The sequence below is a fragment of the Rhea americana genome, unplaced genomic scaffold, assembly GCF_003343005.1.
Source record: "Rhea americana isolate MKP2758 unplaced genomic scaffold, rheAme1 scaffold_20, whole genome shotgun sequence".
Lineage (NCBI taxonomy): Eukaryota > Metazoa > Chordata > Aves > Rheiformes > Rheidae > Rhea > Rhea americana.
This window is the reverse complement of record NW_028186150.1, coordinates 4,243,591-4,265,622: the sequence shown is the minus strand read 5'-3', so window position 1 is coordinate 4,265,622 and position 22,032 is coordinate 4,243,591. Positions and strand designations below refer to the sequence as shown.

At 35.2% G+C, this 22,032-nt stretch overlaps 1 protein-coding gene across 1 annotated transcript in view; it reads left to right on the top strand.

Moving 5' to 3' along the window:
* The window catches only part of LOC146596517 (ATP-binding cassette sub-family C member 12-like), a 35,237-nt gene extending 27,690 nt beyond the window's left edge, over positions 1 to 7,547 (top strand). Inside the window, exons 23-30 of the mRNA XM_085303735.1 lie at positions 692 to 878; positions 2,076 to 2,165; positions 2,301 to 2,490; positions 3,676 to 3,835; positions 5,239 to 5,317; positions 5,630 to 5,743; positions 6,305 to 6,469; positions 7,455 to 7,547. Coding sequence (XP_085159861.1) covers positions 692 to 878; positions 2,076 to 2,165; positions 2,301 to 2,490; positions 3,676 to 3,835; positions 5,239 to 5,317; positions 5,630 to 5,743; positions 6,305 to 6,469; positions 7,455 to 7,547 — 1,078 coding nt within the window. The remainder of the gene's footprint in view (positions 1 to 691; positions 879 to 2,075; positions 2,166 to 2,300; positions 2,491 to 3,675; positions 3,836 to 5,238; positions 5,318 to 5,629; positions 5,744 to 6,304; positions 6,470 to 7,454) is intronic.
* The last annotated feature ends 14,485 nt before the right edge of the window (positions 7,548 to 22,032 follow it).

Genomic DNA, 22,032 nt, shown 5'->3' with positions numbered 1-22,032 from the left:
TCTCCTCTGGCAACTGTCACATGCAGGGCTGCTCCCCCACCACTGCCATTTCTCTCCCCCTCCTCCAAAGCCAGGGAGAGGCAGAGAGCAGGAAAGGAGATTCAGCCCCTCTCCTTCATCGCACTTGTCTTACAGGTGCGCTCCCTACATTTGAGCACAAAACGGTTTTACCACTTTATGTCTCCTCAGGGAAGCTGCCTGCCTCAGAGAGGAAGAAGGCCCAGCTTAGATTAGAAAATGAATCACAGGGGATTTGTTTGAACTGGTTTTGTTTTGCAAAGAGACAAAAGATCAAGTACACCCAAGAAGAAAAACACTATCAAACTAATATGGGAAGGTTCAGGGAGCTGGAAACACAGAGCATCTGTTACGAAATTTATTCCCAAAGTGACAAGCATTGATCCAAGTATCTTCACATGGTAGCAAGGTGGAAAGAATGCCTGACCTGCAAGATTCTCTTCAGAATTATAGTACATGCCTTAGAAAATGTTGCAATGTAAACTGATTCTTCATAAATCAGTAATAATCTTGTGCATGTGTACTCTAGGCAGCTGTGCTTGCAAAATATTACGAGCAAAAGCATTCATGAAGCTTATGGTACAAGTAGTCAGTACTTCATCTCTTGACATGAAACTTTCATTTATATTAAAAACTACATAAAGTTCAATGTTCATTTTTGCCTTCATTACAGGTTTAAAAAGTTAAATAATGAAAATGCTGAACATTTTCTGCTATTCAATTGTGCATTACGCTGGTTTGCAGTTAGAACAGATATCCTCATGAGTTTTGTGACCTTGATCGTGGCACTATTTGTTGTTCTGAGTCCTCCTTCCATAAGTGCTGCATCAAAAGGCTTGACATTATCCTACATCATCCAGGTGAAAAATTATTTGTAGGTTAATCTTGTTAAATTATGATATTACAAGTAATTTTCTTATTTTAGCCAATGTTTATACAATACAGTTCAAAAATTAGATTCTCATGAGCCATATTCTATCCTATTTATAATTGGACAGTATTTTGCAAGCATGTCAAGCTACAGCAACGAAAAAAGGGGTGAAAAGTCCATACCTAAGAAAGAACTTTTGTACAAGTTGTACATATAGCTAACGTGTATTTCATTGTTACTGAATACGTATTTCATTTCACACTACTATAGCTTGCTAAACTCAATTATTTCTTGTTTAAATGAAAAACTACTTCATTATGGGCAAAGCCAAGATTGTACTTTCTTCAAATTTAGCAAAGTATGTCCCAGTTATTATTACAGTCTTTGTGTACTGTTAAACACAAAAATAATTAATTGTTCTTCACACAGATGTTTAGAATATGGAAATATAACTTAGTCTTGTTTAGAATGCATAGGAGGAAATGAATCACAGTTTGCTTCATGGGCACAAAAAGAAATTAGAATTGCTTTCTTCATGAAGAAATAAAAGCAAATGTTATTTTTGTCTTGAAGTATCCCAGCTTTACACTCCTGAGCTACTTAAAAAAAACACTATTTTTTCTGCTGCAGTGCAGCTATTGAAGTATTTCCAATTATAATAAAACCCTGGGATGTAAAAAAGTTTTTTTCCCCCTTCACTTTAGCCTTTTTTCACCTCAGTTCATTACTTTTATTTATATTTAAAACTCGAACATCTACTTAAAATTAATGAGGAATAAATACACTATAGGAACATTACTATTGGATTGTTAATGTTGTTTAAAATACATATTTAGTTAAAATTTCACAGTAAATATATTATCTAATGCATTTCATTGACTCCGGAACATCTCCTAAAAGAACAAACTGAGGCTAAGAAAAACACAGGATTTCTCATCAAACTGTGAAAGATTTTTCTAGCTACTGCAGCTTGGCAGTCTCCACAGGCAGCTGTAATAGGTTGGAATTTGCCTCAGGGACTATTACTGAACTCTGCTGTTGATAAGCTTTTGTATTGCTTCACTCTCTTAAGCATCCTTTTACTTTGATTGTTCAATTTTCTCTCCTCRGAGCTATTATACATAAAAATGAACAAAAGGTGATTTTCAAACAGTTATATCAGAAATGTTTTCTGCTTAAATTACAGCTGAGTGGACTTCTTCAAGTGTGCGTAAGGACAGGAACAGAGACAGACGCTAAATTTACTTCAGTTGAACAGATAWTGCAGTATGTCCTGGTAAGAGCTACCTACAAACGTGGTAGAAAGACCACAACTTACATAAATATTATGAACTCTGTTAACAAAATAAACAGTATTATTAAAGTGGATATATTAATTATTATACCTTTTTCTCCCCTCCCCTTTTCTGAGACATGTGTTCCTGAGGCTCCAAAACATTCGGAGTCACTGAAATGTCCAAAAGGTTGGCCAAGTCATGGAGAAATTATATTTAAAGATTATCATATGAAATACAGAGAAAATAGCCCTTTGGTTCTCACAGGCCTAAATATTAAATTTAATGGTCAAGAAACGATTGGTATTGTCGGAAGAACAGGCTCTGGTAAGATACAGCTTTTTATTTTTCTTTTTGTTAGATTTGTGTTTTCTTGTGCCATCTAATGTCATGTATCTCAAAGACTATTGTTTCTAAATAGACTTATCTAAAAATTGTGCTTTTATACTATGGAGACCCACCACAAAGTCACACTCTTTAATAATCCATACATGGCAAATATCTACCCGGCATACTGCAGGGCTGTGCAATGACATTGTAAGACAATTCTAAAGTTAGGCTGAACAAAACAAATTGCAATGCCAGTATAGTACACTCCATACATATTAATAAATGATACCAAGAAACATGGACTATTAGCGCATGTGAAGCGGTTGGGAACATGGCATTATTACTTCTAATATCTCACACAATCATATCTAACTTTGGTATCATTATGCAACATTTCATTATGCCAAGGAAACATATCCCGCAAAGAAGGAGGGCAGCTGTGAAGCTTCCACTTTAATGATGCACAAACAGCTAAGAATGTTGTCAGTTCAGCAAATAACGAAAACTATTACCCCAACTCCTGGATATTTGTTTATCCATTCACAGTTCAATAAACATCACAGGTTAAATCAGATTTTATCTTTAGTTAACAAAAAAGAAAAATCATCAACTTGTGAATTTTCCTGGACATTTCTAAATTCTTTATTGCGTGTGTCAAACTGCCTATTCCAACAAATTGCTCGCACAGCCTGTGGTACATAAATTTAAGCTTGTAAATTGCCCTATATTAGGAGAGTTAACTGTGTAAGTTCAATTTTTACATTGTTCATCTAAGATACTAATGCTCCTTTAAGATTAAAAACCTTCTAGAGTGGCTTTCAGCAAAATTTCAAAAAAGTCCTTACTTAAAAGCAGTTTTAATATTACTAGTACATTTTTTAAACACATGCAGAGAGCCCAGAACGAGTAAGTAAGGAAAATGAACAAATTTTGTGTCCCTTAAAAATCACATACTCCACTCTTGCACACTCCAAATGCTGGATGTGTCATAACAACAGGATGGCAGAGAGGCACAGCTTTTAACCTTTTCCAGTCATGCCCATTATACTGTATTTTACCTGTGGATGGTGAAAGATATTCCATCAGAGGTCAGTCAACAAAGAACCTTCCAGATTTGGGCAGTCGCACTTTAGGTAACTGTTTAAAAAAAAAAAAAAAAAAAATCACTCTTATTTCCTACAGGCAAATCTTCCCTAGGAGTGGCACTGTTTCGACTAGTAGAACCCACTGCCGGCACTATCCTAATAGACAACGTGGACATCTGTACAATTAGTTTGCAGGATCTGAGAACAAAACTTTCAGTTATTCCTCAAGATCCCATTCTGTTCATAGGTACAGTAAGGTAGCTGTTGTCATGACTATAAGTTCACATTTTTTCCATAGTAAAACAAAAAATGATAATATAGTATTTTAGTGTATTTCAACAGTCACACTGCTATTACAGGAGCTTAAAGCCCTGAGTTCTCAGTACTGTGTTACTACTAATTCCACCAACACTGAGATCCAAATTTCATTATATGTTTCTAAGACAAAGACTGTACACTGCAAACAATCAAAACAAACACTAAGCAGAAGAAAGTACTAACACTCAAAATGGGAAATGGAGACAGATCTTGGTTAAGATTATACCTCAAATTTATAGTCTAAAACAGAGCTGGAAACTAAACCTAAATTTCATGTTCATTTACCCTAGGCTCATTGAACCAAATTTTTGAGAATAGAACTATATAAAGTATAAGCTATTACAAAGTATTGGAAATAACCTTTTTTTTAATATATAGTTAAAGAATTTTTAAACTGGAGTTAGTGAAACATTTAAAAATTCTCTCATTTCAGTAAGACACGCGTTGCTATTGTACAACATACTAGGTTGAAGAGCTGTTATTTCAAGCTGAATTATTCCTAAATCTTTTCTAGCTCCTTCTTTCCCCTTTACAACAGACGATCCCACACTCCTTCCACCCCACCAGTCTATCCAGAATATTACTCACAAACAATCTTAGTCTTTCATTTCAGCCACGGCATCTCCACCTTTAAGTTACTACAGTGGTTTCAGACCGTGCACAACTTCTTTAACTTATCTTCAGAACACAGTTACAGCATCTTAAGCACACAATAAATACCCACATTTGCCCTGTCTCCATTCACATTCCTTTTAACTCCTCTCCAGCCAATCTTAGGGCCCACTTCATTTTCTTTTACAAGACTATCAGTGCCATCTCTCGTGTTGTCATGTAGTCTTGGAATACTTTACTCATCTTGTTTGCAAAGTTACCCTTATACACCATCCTTTTCACAAAAATAATTTAACAGAAAGGTAAATACAACAAAAGCTTTAATGTGACCAGAATCAGAAGTGAGGTAAGGAGCACTTAAGTAAGATTTGCAGCATCAATGACTGCTTGAAGGAAGCTAAATATACTTCATAAAATTTATACATTTATAAAATTTTATAAGTTACTTTATAAAAATACAGCTCTCTTTAGAATAGCAGTGAGCCCCCAAATGCTATTATCGAGACACCAGGAAAACAGAGCTTTTCCTTCTCTTAGGCTCTGTAAGTACTCAACTGCAGAAAAAGTTGAAGCAGAAACAAAGCAATGAAAATACTCTATAATAAAATTTAAAATAAAATGCATAGAGATAAATTAATTGACCAAATATTTAAAAATAATTGTTTGATAGTTATTTGGCTCTACTATCTTGTATTTTGCCTTTCTTAAAGACTATTTCTTCTTCTTCCAGATATAACTTAGATCCTTTCAGTAACTGTACAGATGATCAGATCTGGCAAGCACTTGAAAGAACATTTATGAAAGATATTGTATGTATTTTGGGTTTTCAATCATAGTTTTTCTGAYAGAAGTATTAAAATGAATTAAAATTAATTATTGTTTACTACTGCATATAATTATTCATGAAGGCTATAATAATGAACATGTACTTTCACTAGTGTGAGTGAAAGCTAAACTAAACTAAAATGTACTCGCTTGTTTCCTCTTTTCAATTTTATACTTTACAATATTGCCAGAAATTCATGACACACAACTAATTATAAAATCAGACAAGCATGCAGTGCAGCACAACCAGTAAAACGAATGTAAAAGTCTTGTCATTTTTTTTAAATGGACTCTAGATATTAAAACTCCCCGGAAACTTACAAGCAGCTGTTGTCGAAAACGGAGCAAATTTCTCTGTGGGGGAACGGCAGCTGCTTTGCATGGCAAGAGCACTGCTTCGAAATTCCAAAGTAAGTAACTTAAGCGAATGCTATATTAGAAGTATATAAAGAAGAATAATCACGAACTACCCCCAGTATGTTTGGCCTAAAACTTTCTGAAAAAGGGAAAAAAAGAACCTAAAAATAATCTATTATTTTTCTGTTATTTACATRATTGGCTCATATGCAAGATCAATCTGACTCAAACTTACTTTGTTTTTTTGTGTTTTTTTTTAATCCAAATACTCARTGCTCACATTAAGTATCCTTGATTTTTAAAGAATGAAAAGATTTTTGTTTGGACCCAATCCCCAATCCTGCAAGTTATTATACGCATACTGAATGTCTAGGACTACTAATATTACAACTGATAAATTCTTTGAAACGTGAAAAAATCTTAAACCCAGGTGATGTGAATTAATTATGTATTTTTTTGATCTAAATGAACTATAAACAACAAGCAATTGAAGATAGTTACCTAGTTTTCAGTATACATTTCCCTGTATTCTGATACAAAAACATCATAAGGCTTCATATTTGGCACTAAGTTGCTACTACATCGAATGCTCAAAAGGTTCTTTCTTTCAACAGATCATACTTCTTGATGAAGCCACAGCTTCTATTGACTCCAAAACAGATGCGCTCATCCAGTGCACAATCAGAGAAGCTTTTAAGGACTGTACAGTCCTAACCATTGCACATCGCATAGACACGGTTATGGAATGTGACAACATTCTGGTGATGAGCAATGGAAAGGTATGGAATTAAACCAATTACAAAGGAAACAAGTCTGTTAAGTCATCAAATCCCATACACTGCCACTGTCCGCTTACTCCTTATTGTACATTTACTAGGACTATATGCAGTCAAATACAAAATCTCTGAATCATTGCTTTGCTGGTAAACTTTTCTCTTACACCATATCTGATGCGGAAACTTCTCCTTACGTACACTTTTGCTCTTTCATCCCAAATTTAAACCCACTTCAAATTGCTTTTACATCCTGCACATTTCTCATTAAACATTTGAGAAACTTCAGTAAGGTCCCCTCTCATCTTTAGAGAACAGTAGTATTGCATGGGAAGTATACCTTCTTGATCCTTACTGATGTTCTTTCCCTTTACAAGAAATAGTTTGTTTATTTACTGGGGAAGCCACCTAYGACAATTCCATAACACAGTGGTCACAGCACACTACTTTAGAAGAACATGGAGCTCAGACATGGCTAATYGCTCTAAGTCTTCAGATAGAATTCTACGTTGCTGCCACCATTGCTCAGACTAGCCTCTACATGAATCCGTGTATTTCTACGCAATGAAATGTTTTTTCTGAGATGCTCTCTCAGGATTATGCCCACTAATCTTGGTCATGGGAACAGGAAATTAGTCACTAATCAACCAGAACTCTGAAATCCTCCAACGATATAAACTTCTCTCCTGAACTCTGCTAGTTTACAAAACACCTTCTAAAATTAGAAACATGGGTCTGGAGTTTTATTTCCAGCTCTATCTGTTAACTAGCAGAATTCTATCTAGTTATGAATCACTACAAGAATGATAATTTAGATTCAGAGTATCAAGCATTTTTCTCTCAATCTAGTTTAGAATCAGAAACCTATAGAAAATTCCTACTTTTTCTGTGTTGTATCTTATGCCCTGTACTATCACCCAAATAAGCATAATAGGGAGCAGAACAGAGAAACACTGATATTTATGCTTAATCACTTTCTTCTAACTTTCAGGTAGCTGAGTTTGGCAAGCCAAAAGATCTTGTAAAAACCCGCAATTCTGCTTTCGCATCGCTCTTGGCAGCAGCGAACAAACTGGCCTCATAGAAGCCTTTAACAYTTGGCTGTATGATCACAGGAAATACATGAGTGATAGCAAATATAAATGACACTTCAGATCTCCTCATTAAGTCCCAGAAAGAAGATCCATTAACATTGTGATGTAGCTGACAGTCACACAACAGAATAAGGTTATCAGTCGCATCAGCTAAAAATACCAAGAATCAGCTATCATTAATGCTAGCTGAATAGCTTATGCCATCAAAGTTGCGACCTCTGGAGCTGCACCTTAGCATGTGGCTTACAGTAGCCCACAGAAAAGTGACATTCTTTGAACACTAGGATGTTTATCATCCAAGAGTTCAGTATTATACCTGCCTCTGAAAACAAACACAAGATAAACTGACTATGGCGTTCAGGACAATTTCAAAGGGTTTCAAATAGAACTGTAAGTGAAAATGTTGGAAGCTTTTGGTATTTCTTTAGCATGTGAAGATTTAAACTTCCAAGTTCTCAAAATGCAGTAGGCTTATTGATCCAAAAAATTAAATATAGCTTAATGTCATGCTTTCTAAAGATAATCAAATTATTTGTCACACGTGATTTATTAATCATTACTAACTAGGAAACATAAGATGCTTATCCACTCTAGAGTACACTTTTCAATTTACTCTCACTTGCTGTTTATGGAGGAAGTACATTAAAAAAAAAAAAAAAATCTTCCTGCATAGCTTCATCAAGTTTGCCTYTCCTGCATTGTATGCACTTCTCTGATATTTTTTTCAGGGCCTCAAGTAYCAGCACTCATTCCCCTGTAAAGACATTTCAATTCTCCTGATGCAAAATCAGGGATGATTTAATAATTTTACATGCATATGCACAGACATTTAGGCCTGTATATTTATTACTATATTTTCCTCTCTCTAGAAATGAGAAAAACCATCTTCCAACTCTTCTCTTATCACTTATATTTTTTCATWTTAAGACATTTCTCAGAGCTGCAGTATTATTTTTTCAGTTACATTTTAAGATATGTTAAAGCCTCAGAAAAAGAACACAGCACAAAGTACACTAAGCTTTCAGAAATATTCTCAAAATTAATRGGTTGTTATCTGAAAATTGACTTTCGGGTAGTCTTAATGGTCAAAATTGAATTCTGATTTGTATTATTTGCTGAAGTAGAACGCAACTACAATACGATTATTTGATACAATTAAAARAAAATTCGCATACTTTAAGACAACTGCACTGATAACAGTGACAATGTATCTCCCTTGTTATTGCATACTGCTAAATATTCTTCAGTTTCATTCTACATATGATAGCAATCCAGTAACAGATGAAAACATCTCTTTGCAGTAGATAAGATCATTTGGAATCTCTAATGACAAAAAGTAGCAAGTTGAATATTTTGTTAGTTCACAACACAATGCAATTGTAAATAATTGTACTGCAAATAAAAAAAAAGTATGGTTTCTGCTTTCTAARAGATATTCAGATTTGTTTGAATAAAGGTATGGCTGATACGATCTGGTCCCTCCCCTAACCACAGGTGTCTACTGTAGCATTCTCCTTCCACCCATGCCAGCTCTAGCATTGTTTGACATCCTGGGGATCTCCTGTGAACTGTGTCAGTTTGCTGAGATGGTAGAAAACTAACAGTTTTTTGCAGGGTTAATTTATTGCTAGTTCAGATCCTTAAACTTCCTCATGTCTCGGCTGCACAAATGCCACAGTCAGAGGTCAATTTACGTTGCTGCAGGACCACAACCTCAGARAAGATTTTACTGTTCCCCATACCTTTACTGCTGCTGGCAGAGCAAGCTATTTCCAAAGCCTACACAACTGCTACTCCACATCAATCACTCATCTACACAGGTAAAAGTCTCATGCCAATAGCCTGTCCCTGAATGTGAAAAGGATCTGAACAACTGGCATCAACTTTGCACCTTATATTTCTGGCTGTAGATAACTGCAGGCATACTTTACAACACTTAATTGTCCAGCTACCCAGTCTGCAGAAGCTGTAAGGTGGCCAAGCACTTAAATGTTACAAATTAACTCCAAAATAATGCAGCCTGCAAAAGTATGTCTTCAATTATRTGCTTCTATAAAAGCTTAGGCATAATTAAAAGAAAGACACAGATGCTTTCTAAAGAACAGAAGAAAATACAACACACAAAGTTGGGGGGGGGGTTGGTTTTGTTTTTTTAATCTGAGCCATGTATTGACTTATAAAACGTTTTACACTTGTCACAGAGAAAACTATCTGGCCTTGTGATAACACAGGCAGTGTTTTTGTTTCTGCTCACTGAGGCAGAAATTGTCAGCAAACATATTAGAGCATCTAATTCACTGTCAAAGTCCATGCAATATTTCCTTATGCTACACATTTTTAACACAGCATGTCAGACAAGCCTTTTCACACTTTTATCTGCGTTTTTTTTAAAATTACTTTTTGACAAAAATTTCAGATAAAAAGCAAGACTACTAGTAAACRCAAAGTGGAAAGCTTTAAACTAAAATATGAAAGTCTGTTACTGTCAATTAACTGATTAACAGAAATCATTTAAAACCTCYTAGGAAGTTAATGATCACCCTAAATTTACAATTTTCTAAAGCGTTTAAGATGTTTTTCATCTCAGCTGAGGAACAAGGAAGGCCTGATCAGACCTATATTAAACATGRTTCAGCTGCTTCCAGTATCCTAAAACACTAACATGAAAATCAAGCCAAACAGTAAAAGACAGCATATGTCAGCAATGAAAAGGAAAGCATGGTCTGGTAGATAAATTTGAAAGCCAGAATTATAGATTCTGTTCTTAATAACACTCCAATTTTGAACAAGTCACTTACCTCTCCTATCTCTGTATTTTATAGAAGAAAGAGTTATTGATTAGACCAGAAAGTGCCTCCTCCATTTAAAAATGTGATTAGTGCAAAGCAGAATTCTCTTTATACACAGTGAAATAGGCCTAAACTTCATTACTAATTCAGGAGTTCCAACTCAGCTGCAGACTTAAAATATTTCAGCTTTCTAGCAAATCTTAAAATATAGGCAGTTGGATGAAAAGAAGAAAGCCACTGTAGATTATTAGAGGAGGAGCTAGGAATCACAAAAGCAATTACTTCTCAGAAATAAATTTAAATCATGTAGAATTATCAAATTTTGACATATTACAGAAAACTASTACACTTATGAACAGAGAAATTCACAAGAATTATTCCATAATAAATAATACAAAGAAAAATACTAATCCAAATAGTGAAAGCATAGACTCAGATCTCTGTGTAGGCCAGCCATTTCTTCCAATTAATTCAGTTTTGAGGTCCAAAAGAATGTGCATGGCATTCAGTTCAGCGAGTGTAATGTACATCACYGCAGTGATGTTATTTGCATGATTAGCTACATAGATGTTGTCCATAAAAAGTCAATAGCTGTGTTCAAATCATCAATAGCTTCTTATGACAAGTGACCTCAAAAACACAATTGATGCTTGTTACACTTTTTCAAGTGAAAAGCTATGCTACCTCTTCACTTCTTCACAACTTTCACAAAGCTAATAAAAAAAATGAAAGATGCAGAGTTGCAGTTAACACTTCTTAGTAGGAAGAAAGAATATTACYGGCCAAGAGGTTTTTGAAGGAAGAGAACAGCAGAGACAAGAAGGGAGGGTACTCCAAGGGACTGCCCTCAGCAGTAGCTATTCCATAAGAACTGGGGAACAACCACACACCAATGAGTGTTAAGAGACCAGTTGTCTACAGATTCRTTGCTTTTCTTCTGGTTTGGTGTTTCCAGTAAATTCAGTAGGTATTTTCACACATCCAATAGTACCCTTGTCATGGCTTCAGACTGTTGCTACCTCTACAACACATCAGACAAATTCTCACTCCACTGCTTAACTGATTATAACTCCTAGGAGAAAAATCCTTAGTCCCTTATTTTACTATGGGATCATGACTCTCCACACTTCAGCCTCCTTATACAACTCCCGCAGGTCGAGACTCCTCAAAGCTACATCTGACGCAACTTCTCATGACAGAACAGCTAACACAGCCTCTCCGCACTTCCTAGTCTCTCCTAGAGTTGTAGATGTCTTTCACTTTCTTAAGTTTCAGCTTATAATCAAAATTGACAACCACACTACTCTACATTCTTGGGCTTTTACAGAGATCACCAGACCTCTCTTCAGCTAGAACCAACAGCAATACCAAGCTGGCTAGCCACTGGCTCTTAGGACAACCTGTTCTCATCATTTTACAGTGCAGGACCGTTGCCTTATTCATGTTTTTTTTCCAAAAGTTCACATATGTAAAACTTCACTGCTGTTTAGCACCTTCTGATGTTTGCAGTCAGCACTGTATGTTCTACAAGGATGCACAGGGCTGGAATAGTGAGAAATTTTTTGTTTCATAAATACTCAATTCTGGCACCACTTAAACAATCTTTCACTAGCTAACTTCACTTGACTAATTGGCATCAAATTTACACATCTTTSTGTTTAGTTCTATTTGAATAGAACATCTTCAGTGTCAATTCAGTGCAGATCAGGCATTATAGTTCCACTACTCAAAAATCCKCCAAAAGAATTCCACATAACAGGTTACTGCTTTATGCTCTGCAGAAAGATAATTGGATAACCTTCAAAATCAGACTGACACAGAGCCCTTAACAAATCAGTTGTCTGAGGAAAAAAATTCACATGGATACACTAAATTTCTCTTTCTAGTCAATCCATTAGATTGAAATTAATTTGCTAATGAGACATAAACAGGAATGTTAAGCACCCCCAAAAGCTTATCTTGACTGTTTTTTCCACCTATGACCAGATTTTCAAAACCACTAACATCCATGTCTGCATATACACAACCAGAATCAATTAAAAGAGGAGGGGGGGAAATCCTTACTCTCYTTTTAATGTTTGAAGAAGTTAAACTTCCACAACTCACTCAGCAGCTMCCACTGTGCTGCTCAGTGCCAGGTTTCTAAACAGAGTTGATTGTTTTTCTGAGGTCTCTTGAGAAATCTATTCTTAGCCCTCCACTTGCTGAAGTGCTAGATGCTTCCAAGGAAAAAACAGATTGAAAAGGTCTTGCAGGGACTTCACTCTTGTAAGCTGTTTCACTAAAATCTGTGGGGATGTCTACAACCTGAAGCACATAAGGCTGCATCATATGAGATAAAAGCAGCAGATACAGGAATAGGGTATGCATGACATTTTCTAACTCCTCCCCCACTGCATCTGCCTCAATCCTGAATCTGAGATGCATAGTGACTATACCTCAGTGCAGAACTGAAGCCTAAGAATTTGCAAATATTTCTCTTTAGCAAACACAGCATCTAGATAGACAGGCAAATAATGTCACCTCAACTGAATGGGAAAAAGAAGGATTTCAGGACTGAAGCGAATACTGGTTTCRGTCTATAAAAACAGCTCTTGCTTAGATTTCACCAAGGTCAAAGACAGCATACAAACCTTAAATATTTAATATTTAAGCATTTCTCTTCAATTTAATGTTTGTACACAGAATAGATATAAACCCTAACACATGTCCAAAAATCCTCAATTTTATATCCACAAAATCAAAGTGCTTATCAGGTGCATTGAGTTTGTCCCAGTATGCTTTTAGATTCTCAGAGCTGAAAATTCTGTATAACTTATTTGGGTGTTTGTAATCCAAAACACTTGATCTCAGCAAAAAAGTGTTACGCAAATTACTGTAGCACTTAACTGAGCCATAGTAATCCTACAGTCCTTGCTATAGAATTATTCCACATGTGACCAGAAAGTACCTCTCCCCTTGCCCTAATCCCAACCCCCCAGCTAATTACCAGTAGATTGCTTTATTTCCAGAGAAAGTTTTCTGTATTTCCAGCCACTAGGTGCTGCTCTGGTTAGAGGAAATAGAACATTCAGAACTATTAGAAAGAAAAAGCAGTGACTATTTCATAATATAAATGTGTATTTTCAGTATTTATTTTCTACTTTTTACTATTTCATTAGCAAGACAGCTTCCCTTTACCTTTTACTCTAGGTTTAGCATGAAGATAGCTGTTCCCACTGGTCTCTTAGTCCAAGTTATGACAGATGTACGTGAGTGGCTACGAATGATAACATCAAACCTAATTTTGCTCTAACACTTTCTTGTATATTTTATATCACTTAAAAATATGCAGAAAAGCTTTACTTTTAAATTTGATTTCCAGATATTAAAGGAACTAGCAATTTTATGGGTACTACTTTTTATTTTTTTTTTTAATAAAAATTATTTGATCAACACTTTCAGAGATAATATATTATTAAAAGAAGTAGTCCAATCTCTCTAAATTCAACTGAAGTCCTACAGTGTGATGCCAGCTTTTTCATTCTTTCAGCAGAAAGTCTTCCCTATTAGAATCCAGTGTACATAAAAGGAAAATCATTTCTTTAACTAGAAAGTTTGATGGATCTACATGAAAAARACAGAATAAATAATGGGCAGAGAGAGGCAGTAATGCAACACTTTGTTTTGGGGTAAAAGAAAAGAAATACACAAAAAGAATCAGATCTCTTACTGTCTTCCTGACATGAATAAATTAGAATTAATTCTTTTTTAARGAAGTATCTTCACACACTTGTCACAGACAAATTACACAGTAAATGCTAGATAAGTAGATTTTTTCACATGCATCAGCATATATATCTGAAAAATCAAGCTCCAGATTTGGCACTGAAAGCAAAATCATCTCTCCCAATAATCACATCAGAAAACACTCCTCCATTAAAAAAAACAAAACTTTTTCATAAAAGAGAACAAACATAATTAATTTTGAATTATTAAGAAACCATGACACACTACTTTGTTTTTGTTTTCCCTTCTCTGTGTTTCACTGGGAGACTCTTCTCCTGTTTGAATATGAAGTTCCACCATTATGGTTTTAAATTACTGGCCATAACCTACGTTTGAGCCCCAAAGTAGGATGCACAGAATATCATGTATTTGAACTAAGATGTAAATRAGAATTTCACAGGCTCTGCATTTACAGCAAGCGTTCTTTGGAACTGAGATTTCTACATACTGTGTACACAGTAAAGTGTAACAAAACAAAACATACCACAAAATGAGAAAAATCTTTTTAATATTTAGTTAGTAAAGTTCTGAATCCAGATCTGAACTTCATGACCCCAAATCATCTCTAGCCTGCACCAGCTCCCCAAAAATTTGCTTTAATTTGTACGAAATGGAACAACCTAGATCTTGGCTGAGGTGGTACAGTGGAGGTCTGGGCATTATAAAGGGACTGTTTTTGCTCAGAGAGTCAGTCTAAAACAGAGAGAAAGGGTAGGAAGCAAACAAAACACAGACAGGTGAAGCAGTTCACCCAAAGTCACCTTACAACCAAACTATTTTTACCCAAAATCTTTTTCAATATTTTTTCAGTGGCTACTGCCCCACTTTGCATTTTTATGGGAGTTAAAATTCAAATGCAATAATCCTACTGCAGTGCTCAAGACAGAGTTGTAAACAGAACAACACTGTCCACCAGTACTCAAGCTTAAGCCATGTTACATTTTGCTGGCTTTGGAAGAGCTTCCACATGTCACCARTTTATTTTAGGACTGCATGTTGGGACCAGGAAAAGAAAACGCCAAAGTGATTGTAACCACCCTACCACCAGAAGAAAGCAAGTGGCATTAGCAGGAGGAGTGTTAAATAGGACACAATAACTCTTTCTGTATGGAAACCTGCATTCTTGCTACTTTACAGAAATAAGTAGAGCACAGTACAGAACACAACCAAAAGCAATGTATTCACTTGAAACACATAAAAGCTTCAAAAAAATGGAGACTAACATTTTATTTTATACAGCTGGGCATGCAAATAGTAATGCTATGTCAGGGAAGTATAATCTACCAATATTATATAGTAATAGTAATTGTACATCTATATAGGAAACTATAAGATGTCAGCCAAATGCTTTGGGGTTAGCATCCAAGCTACCTGGCTAGAGCCTCAAAAGCAACAGTTTTCTACAAGTTTTCTCCTTTTTTCAGRGAGTGGGGTAAGGGAAGGTAGAGGGTGCTGCAATCTGAGTGCAAGATCATGATGGAGAAAACTTAATAGCAATGAGCTTCTGGGATATTTTTTTTTTTTGGGGGGGGGGGGGGGGGAAGGGAACCTTCAAAAAGTTCATGTAACAAATAAGGAAAACTGCCTAGAATTCTCACTAACAGTCATCTGCAACTGCTGACTGTAACGTAAAATGTTCATCTTGCTTATCCATATTTTCCAACTGCCTTTAAGTATATGACGAATACACAATAAAGGCAAGGAAGCAAGCCTTTTATTTTTTTAAAAAAACAGATTAGGCCATTCATAGACATAAGGCAAGTAATTTTATCCAGCTCTAGATGGCTGAGGTTTTCAGATTTAGAATTATATACCAATACAAAGCCTTCTCACGTAATACTCTTAATTTTTGAACACGTAAGATTCAGAAATTCTACAGTTTTGTAAATCCTTTACTCTTTGCTCTTTTGATCAAATGATCAAAATTGTGCAAACTGTATGAAATAGGAAACACAGAGCTATAAGCATTTCACATCCAATAAAYGTGATTCTATTTCTTCAGTCACATTGCATCTGTAACATTGCAGAAAGCATGTAAAAGATGATTTCCTTGYGCTCCCCTGGCAAAAGAAAAGGTCAGGCTAAGAGGGACAAAGGTATTTTACACTTTTATCTTGCCAAGAATACACAAATAGATGCACGAACTCATGCTTACTACTCTTATGTGGAAGAATACACATAAAATTTTTATTGTCAGCAGTTGAAGTTTGGTTAAGGAGCTCCTATCTCTACAAGTACTTAGCCCATGTTTTGGGAGGATCTGAGAGTCTATAAGCCTACATTGTTACTTGGTGAATTTATTATGATCACTTATCTTAGTGAAGCACAGTGATTTCCAAATGAATTAATGATGTGATGGGGCAATTCAAATAAAATGATCCTGCTAAGCCTTGACTCTGTTCATTTCTGATAGGAAAGGTCAACTCTTCTGCACTCAAATGCTGATTTTAGCTCAAGTTAAATAACATATTATAAGGCAGATCTCTTGTTAAAATTGTTTTTTCCTTTTAAAATTATTTTGACCTCCATTAAGTTAGTACACATCTCAGGAAGCTGCCTAGCTGGAGGCAGTAGCAAGAAGATCATCTRGAGAGAGTAAAAACTGTGTAAAAAGGCATACAATTTACAGGAGTCTAATCTTCCCCTAATCTTCCTTTTTATATTGAAAAGCTGCAATAAGTAACAGCCCAAGGTTAGTTTTAAATGATGTGCCCACATCACTATTGCCAAAAGAATTTMCTGGTTACTGTTTTGAATAACACCAAGCAAATTCAAATCCCCTCCAGATTTTCTTCACCGGTCAACCCTAACCACAGAAAAATCATTTACCTAATACATAGCTCATTACATTTTTGCATGAAATTTAACAATCCATTCTTGAAAACAACATAATGTTGAAAATATAATATGAAAATACTATCAGAATTGTATTTAAAAATCAGATGCTTTGCTATTAGCAGTCTAACTAGATCTCTTGAGCTTTACAATTTATTCCTGACAGTGTTGCCCTTAGCCTGTATACCATGCCATAATATATGTCTGCTTATGTGATTATTTGTAAAGCTCTACTCACTGTGAACATGTATAGCAGAATCTAGTTGTTATAATTAGTACTACACTGTTCATCATTTTCAAAGCAGCCATCTCAAAGTAATGAAACATCACAGTCCACACCATACCCTTCGGAGCTAGCAGTAGTAAACATTTTACAAAGAAGCAGAGCAGAGTTGCTAGAAGATGTGTCCAAAGAAGGTATCAGACAGAAGCATGATCCAAAATAAATAAGAAAGATTGAATTCTAAGGACTTCCTAGCATCAAGCCATGATCCCATGGCATTAATTTTCAGATTAGACATTCAAGGATGGAAAAATACAGTGATACAGACATGCACAAAGACTAAACTTTCTTTTTGCAATACCGCTGGCAAATGATAGGCATAGATAAAAAGGATGTTGTGAGACACTAAAGGAGAAAGCAAAGTAAATGCAATGCATGCTTTCTGGAAAGACGCTTATTTTCCCCTTATCCAAAAACAGCAGTGGAATTATACAGAAAACTASTAGATCACATTCATTTATTCTTACAAAGATAAATCAAATCTATCCAAAGGATCTAAAATATTATGGCATTATTGTCAAATTTGCAGCTAAATTATATTCTTAACTGATGCAGTAATTTAATACTGTACTAGAAAAATCTGAAGTTATCAGCTAGTTCAAATTTCAGCAGCCAAATACTCACTGAAAGAAAAAAACGGCTTTCTTCTCAGGGAAGGGCTGAAATACTTAATGCAGCTTTTGCTCTGTTCAGTGAAATTAACTACCCTTCTTAAATTAACAAAAAGGTATTGACTTCATTGAACTTGCCACAGAAGCAAACAAAATACATGACAACCATTACTGATTGCAGCAGTAATAATTATTCTGTAAAACTGACATTTCTGATTTCCTTTTAGGAATTAAAGTAGCAAGGTCCTAGAGAGCAAGTGTGATCTAAAATTTATAACTACTGTTAAAGAGTTTTTTTTTGTAAAGCTTTTAATTTAACAAAYAGTGAAGAAATGTTCCTTTTCTTTTTATTGAAATATTTGACATCAAATATCAACTCGATGATTATATAAAGAACCCAAACTCAAAATTTGCTTTATCACTTGTATTATTGCCTTTACAGCTTGCTCTTCCTGCTTTTTTCCTCTCTTTGAATCTCCTAGCATTTTTCAGCATCTATCATTTATTACCTCCTTACACTTCATCYATTCTCATCTCTGTTTAATATATCTTCTCCTTACTTCCTTCATGGGTTTTCAGTTTATCTACCTTTTCACAACATCCACAATTGGTGTTAGTCCAGTGCATTACTGCTACTGGCACCCACAAGATTAATTATATTTTGGCCTAAAGGTGAATAAAATACATCCATCTTGCAGTGGACAAGAAATATTGTGCATATATCTTAATATAGACAGAAAAAAAATCCATGTGGTTCTTTAGAAAGCAAAATATCTTCCATGTTCAAAGTAATCTTTTAAAATAGGAATAATTTAATCTCTTTTAGACCTCAGCAACTCCAATTTCCAAAAGGGCAAAATGTATTCATGTGTCTTATGGAAAATAGTTTTTTTTAAAACCATAAAACTTCTGGGATTTGACTATTAAATGTATTCAAACCAGGAATCTGAGGAATTAAATCTTTATCTTTTAAAGTTTTTTTTTCCCCAGTATCTTGAAATTTTTTCCTTTAAAAGATAAGCTTTCATTAGCTTTTATGGAATTGATTRGAATACATCCCAGTAGAAGAAAATTGCAAATTCAGAAGCTGTTACAATAAACACTAGAGAATAACACCCTTCAGATTAGCTCCCTGGTAAATTTGAGGGCTAACATTTTGCACAATAGATTGTGCCATTTTAAAAGCAGACTATCAGTAGCATCTGTTTGAATAAAACAGCAGTACCGTATGACAAATTTCTGTCAATTTATGAGTCAACACCTCATTCTTTATGCCACTGGTCTATTCTGCTTGCCTTCAACCATCAGTACTATCTTAAGGGTAAGATGAAACAAAGCATAAATACAGCGTTGAAATAATCAGTCACAGGGAATAAGATATCTTTTTTTTCTTAATTAAAAGTAAATGACAAGATTTCCTCCAACTACTAACTTCATCTCTCTCAATAATTCCATTAAAAATATACAAAAACCAAYTGATATTTTGCCCAGACATCTCAAACCCTTTATTTTCATCTTAAAACACACACAGAACACTAAATTACATCTTTAAGCAAATAAACCAACAGATATCTGTACTTGCTTCCTGAAATCAAGAGTTACTAGAAGTTGGAAGTTAGGCAGGGAGGACTCAAGAGAAAAGCACTTCCAGATGTTAATAGGCAAAGGCAACAACTTCCACAGACGTTCTAATTATGAATTCACAACTYTTCCTAAAACAGGGAGAACAGCTATTCCAGTGCTCCACTGCTCTCCTTACGACAGTTCTCGTTATTCATATATCCTCTCAGATTTGCTACATTGCTCATACCCTGCTTCTTCTGCTAGATGCACTATCTGTTCCAAAATCTCTACAGTCTTCCAGCAAGACTAGCTCTGCCAGAGTATCTCTGGAGATAGCAGAGGGCAGCTTCTCAACTTGTAAACATCTACATACTTTCTGGCAGAAAAACAGTGCCCTAACAAGTGTGTTAAAGCCTATGAAGAATACAGAGGTTTTCTTGTTTAACCAGTTAGAGTCTGTTCTGAAGTACAGCACAAATACTCCTTTCTTCCAGCGTCTCTGCATACATGCTAGGGACTACTGGTCTAGTTCTTAAAGAATAGTAAGACAAAAAACTTATTTCTGTTCTGGTCAACAGCTTGCTAAGTTACTTTGGCAGCCACTCTTTCCTTTGCTCCTTTCCCTGTGAAATGCAGAAATTACAGCGCTTGCAGCTCACATGATGTTATCAAGATAAACTAACATTTAAATGCTTTAGGCCTCTTGGATAAAAGGTGCTAATGAGCTGAGAAGTGTGATTATCATCTCAGGCCTGACCTGTTGCATTTTCACTGCTCATCCTGGCATCTGCTTCATAGCCCATTACACAAAGCTGCAGCAAAGTAGCTGCAATGAAGCTTTCCATCTAGCTGTACGACCAGCAAGAGGGCAATAGCATATTTAAGCTGGGACAAACAGCATGTCAAGGTCCTAATTTTTATAATGCATGTTTAATTTTCACAGGCCAAAGACTCCACATTAACTATTTCATGCAGCTGCCTAAATGGCACATACAAGCGTGGCCAACAGGAATGCAATTCCCAAAGCTTTTTCACATAGCAATTTTTAAAATCAGCTCTTACATGCACAATGTATGAAAGACCGTTAATCTTAGATTTAATGTTTATAACACACCTTTCATTACTGAATATAATTCCAAGAAAGGCAATGTGAATTTACCTATCTGAAGGCCTAACACTGATTGGAAAATTTCTCCTTTCATAAGCAATCAATGAGAACATGCTGTTACTGTTGACTTCATCATTCCAAGGGACTGTTTCTATTTCTGCTCATGGCATTCTTATCATGGCTGATTTCCATGACAAACTCTGGCATGCAGCTCCTTCTGGGCCACACTCAACCTTCAACCCACTCATAACCAGACTATTTTAGCTAATTAAAAACATTTCAAACCCTTTACCCCAAAGCAGGATAATTTACCTCAGGATAATTTCTTATTAATTTTGCCTATGCTGGTTCACAAAAAAGTTTGGCTCCTTTGTGCTTCCTTTCCTATATCACTCTGCTGGTTTTCTATAGCTCTACAAAAACTATGTTTTATGGTCTTATCCTCAGAATGGGGATATGGAAGAAACAGGTTCTATTCCACGCTCTGACCTGAGTTTTTGGGAGACCTGCAAAGTCATGTCCTTTTTATGCATCAATTTATTCACTTACATTACATTTCATACATGACTATTAGAAACTTAGTATTTGTACACCTGGGAGAATTTGTTATTGCTCTTGTAACTTCTATCATATATCTTTAAAAGGAGCACCTATTAGGTCAAAATATTCAGAAATCAAAATATTATCAAACTGCCTATTTTGTTAATTGAAATGTGCTTTTTTTCCCCCTAAAGTAAAGAAATTTCAAGGCAATTATTGGTGCAACATCAGCATTTTGCACTTTTTTCCTCTACAGAGATAAATCACTGCCAACTGAGGTATTACAACTCAAGTCAAGACAATCATAAAACAAGATTGTATCCAGCACAAATATAATCTGCACATAATTACGATGATTATATCACCTTCAACAAAGTACTCAAAAAATCCTATGATGCCATTATATACTGATCACCTGCATGTCAGATTATCAGTAGATCACTCAAAATAAAAAGATTAATGAAAATTTGTAAAAATAATAATAATAATAATAAAGAGAATAAAGAGGAAGGAATAAAGGAATAAATAGAGAAAGAAATAGAGGAATAAAGAGATCATCTCAAGCAGCCAAAAAACAGACTTCAGTACAGAAGTCAAAAATATCAGGTCAGCAGGGTCAGCATTAAATTGTATGGAAATTAGAGTTTCTCTCAATTAAATATCAATATTCTCTTCAATGAAATGTCATTTAAATCTAGAAAACAAAGTTACATAGAAATAGTGATGCTCTTCAAATCTCCATATGGTCATTAACCTACTATCCACAGCACATACAGCCTCATTACAAAGACAAGAACCAGTATTTTCATGTATGACAAGTTCCACGCTTAAATTTTCAGAAGTGATCCCTAGCATTGTTTAACACATTTAGCACAGTCAATACCTAACTTTCCAAAGTTCTCGGTGCCATCCAATTTAGGTAGAACAGCAATTCAGGCTTGGTTTAAGTTAAACAGTAGCTGCTTACTACAACATTTG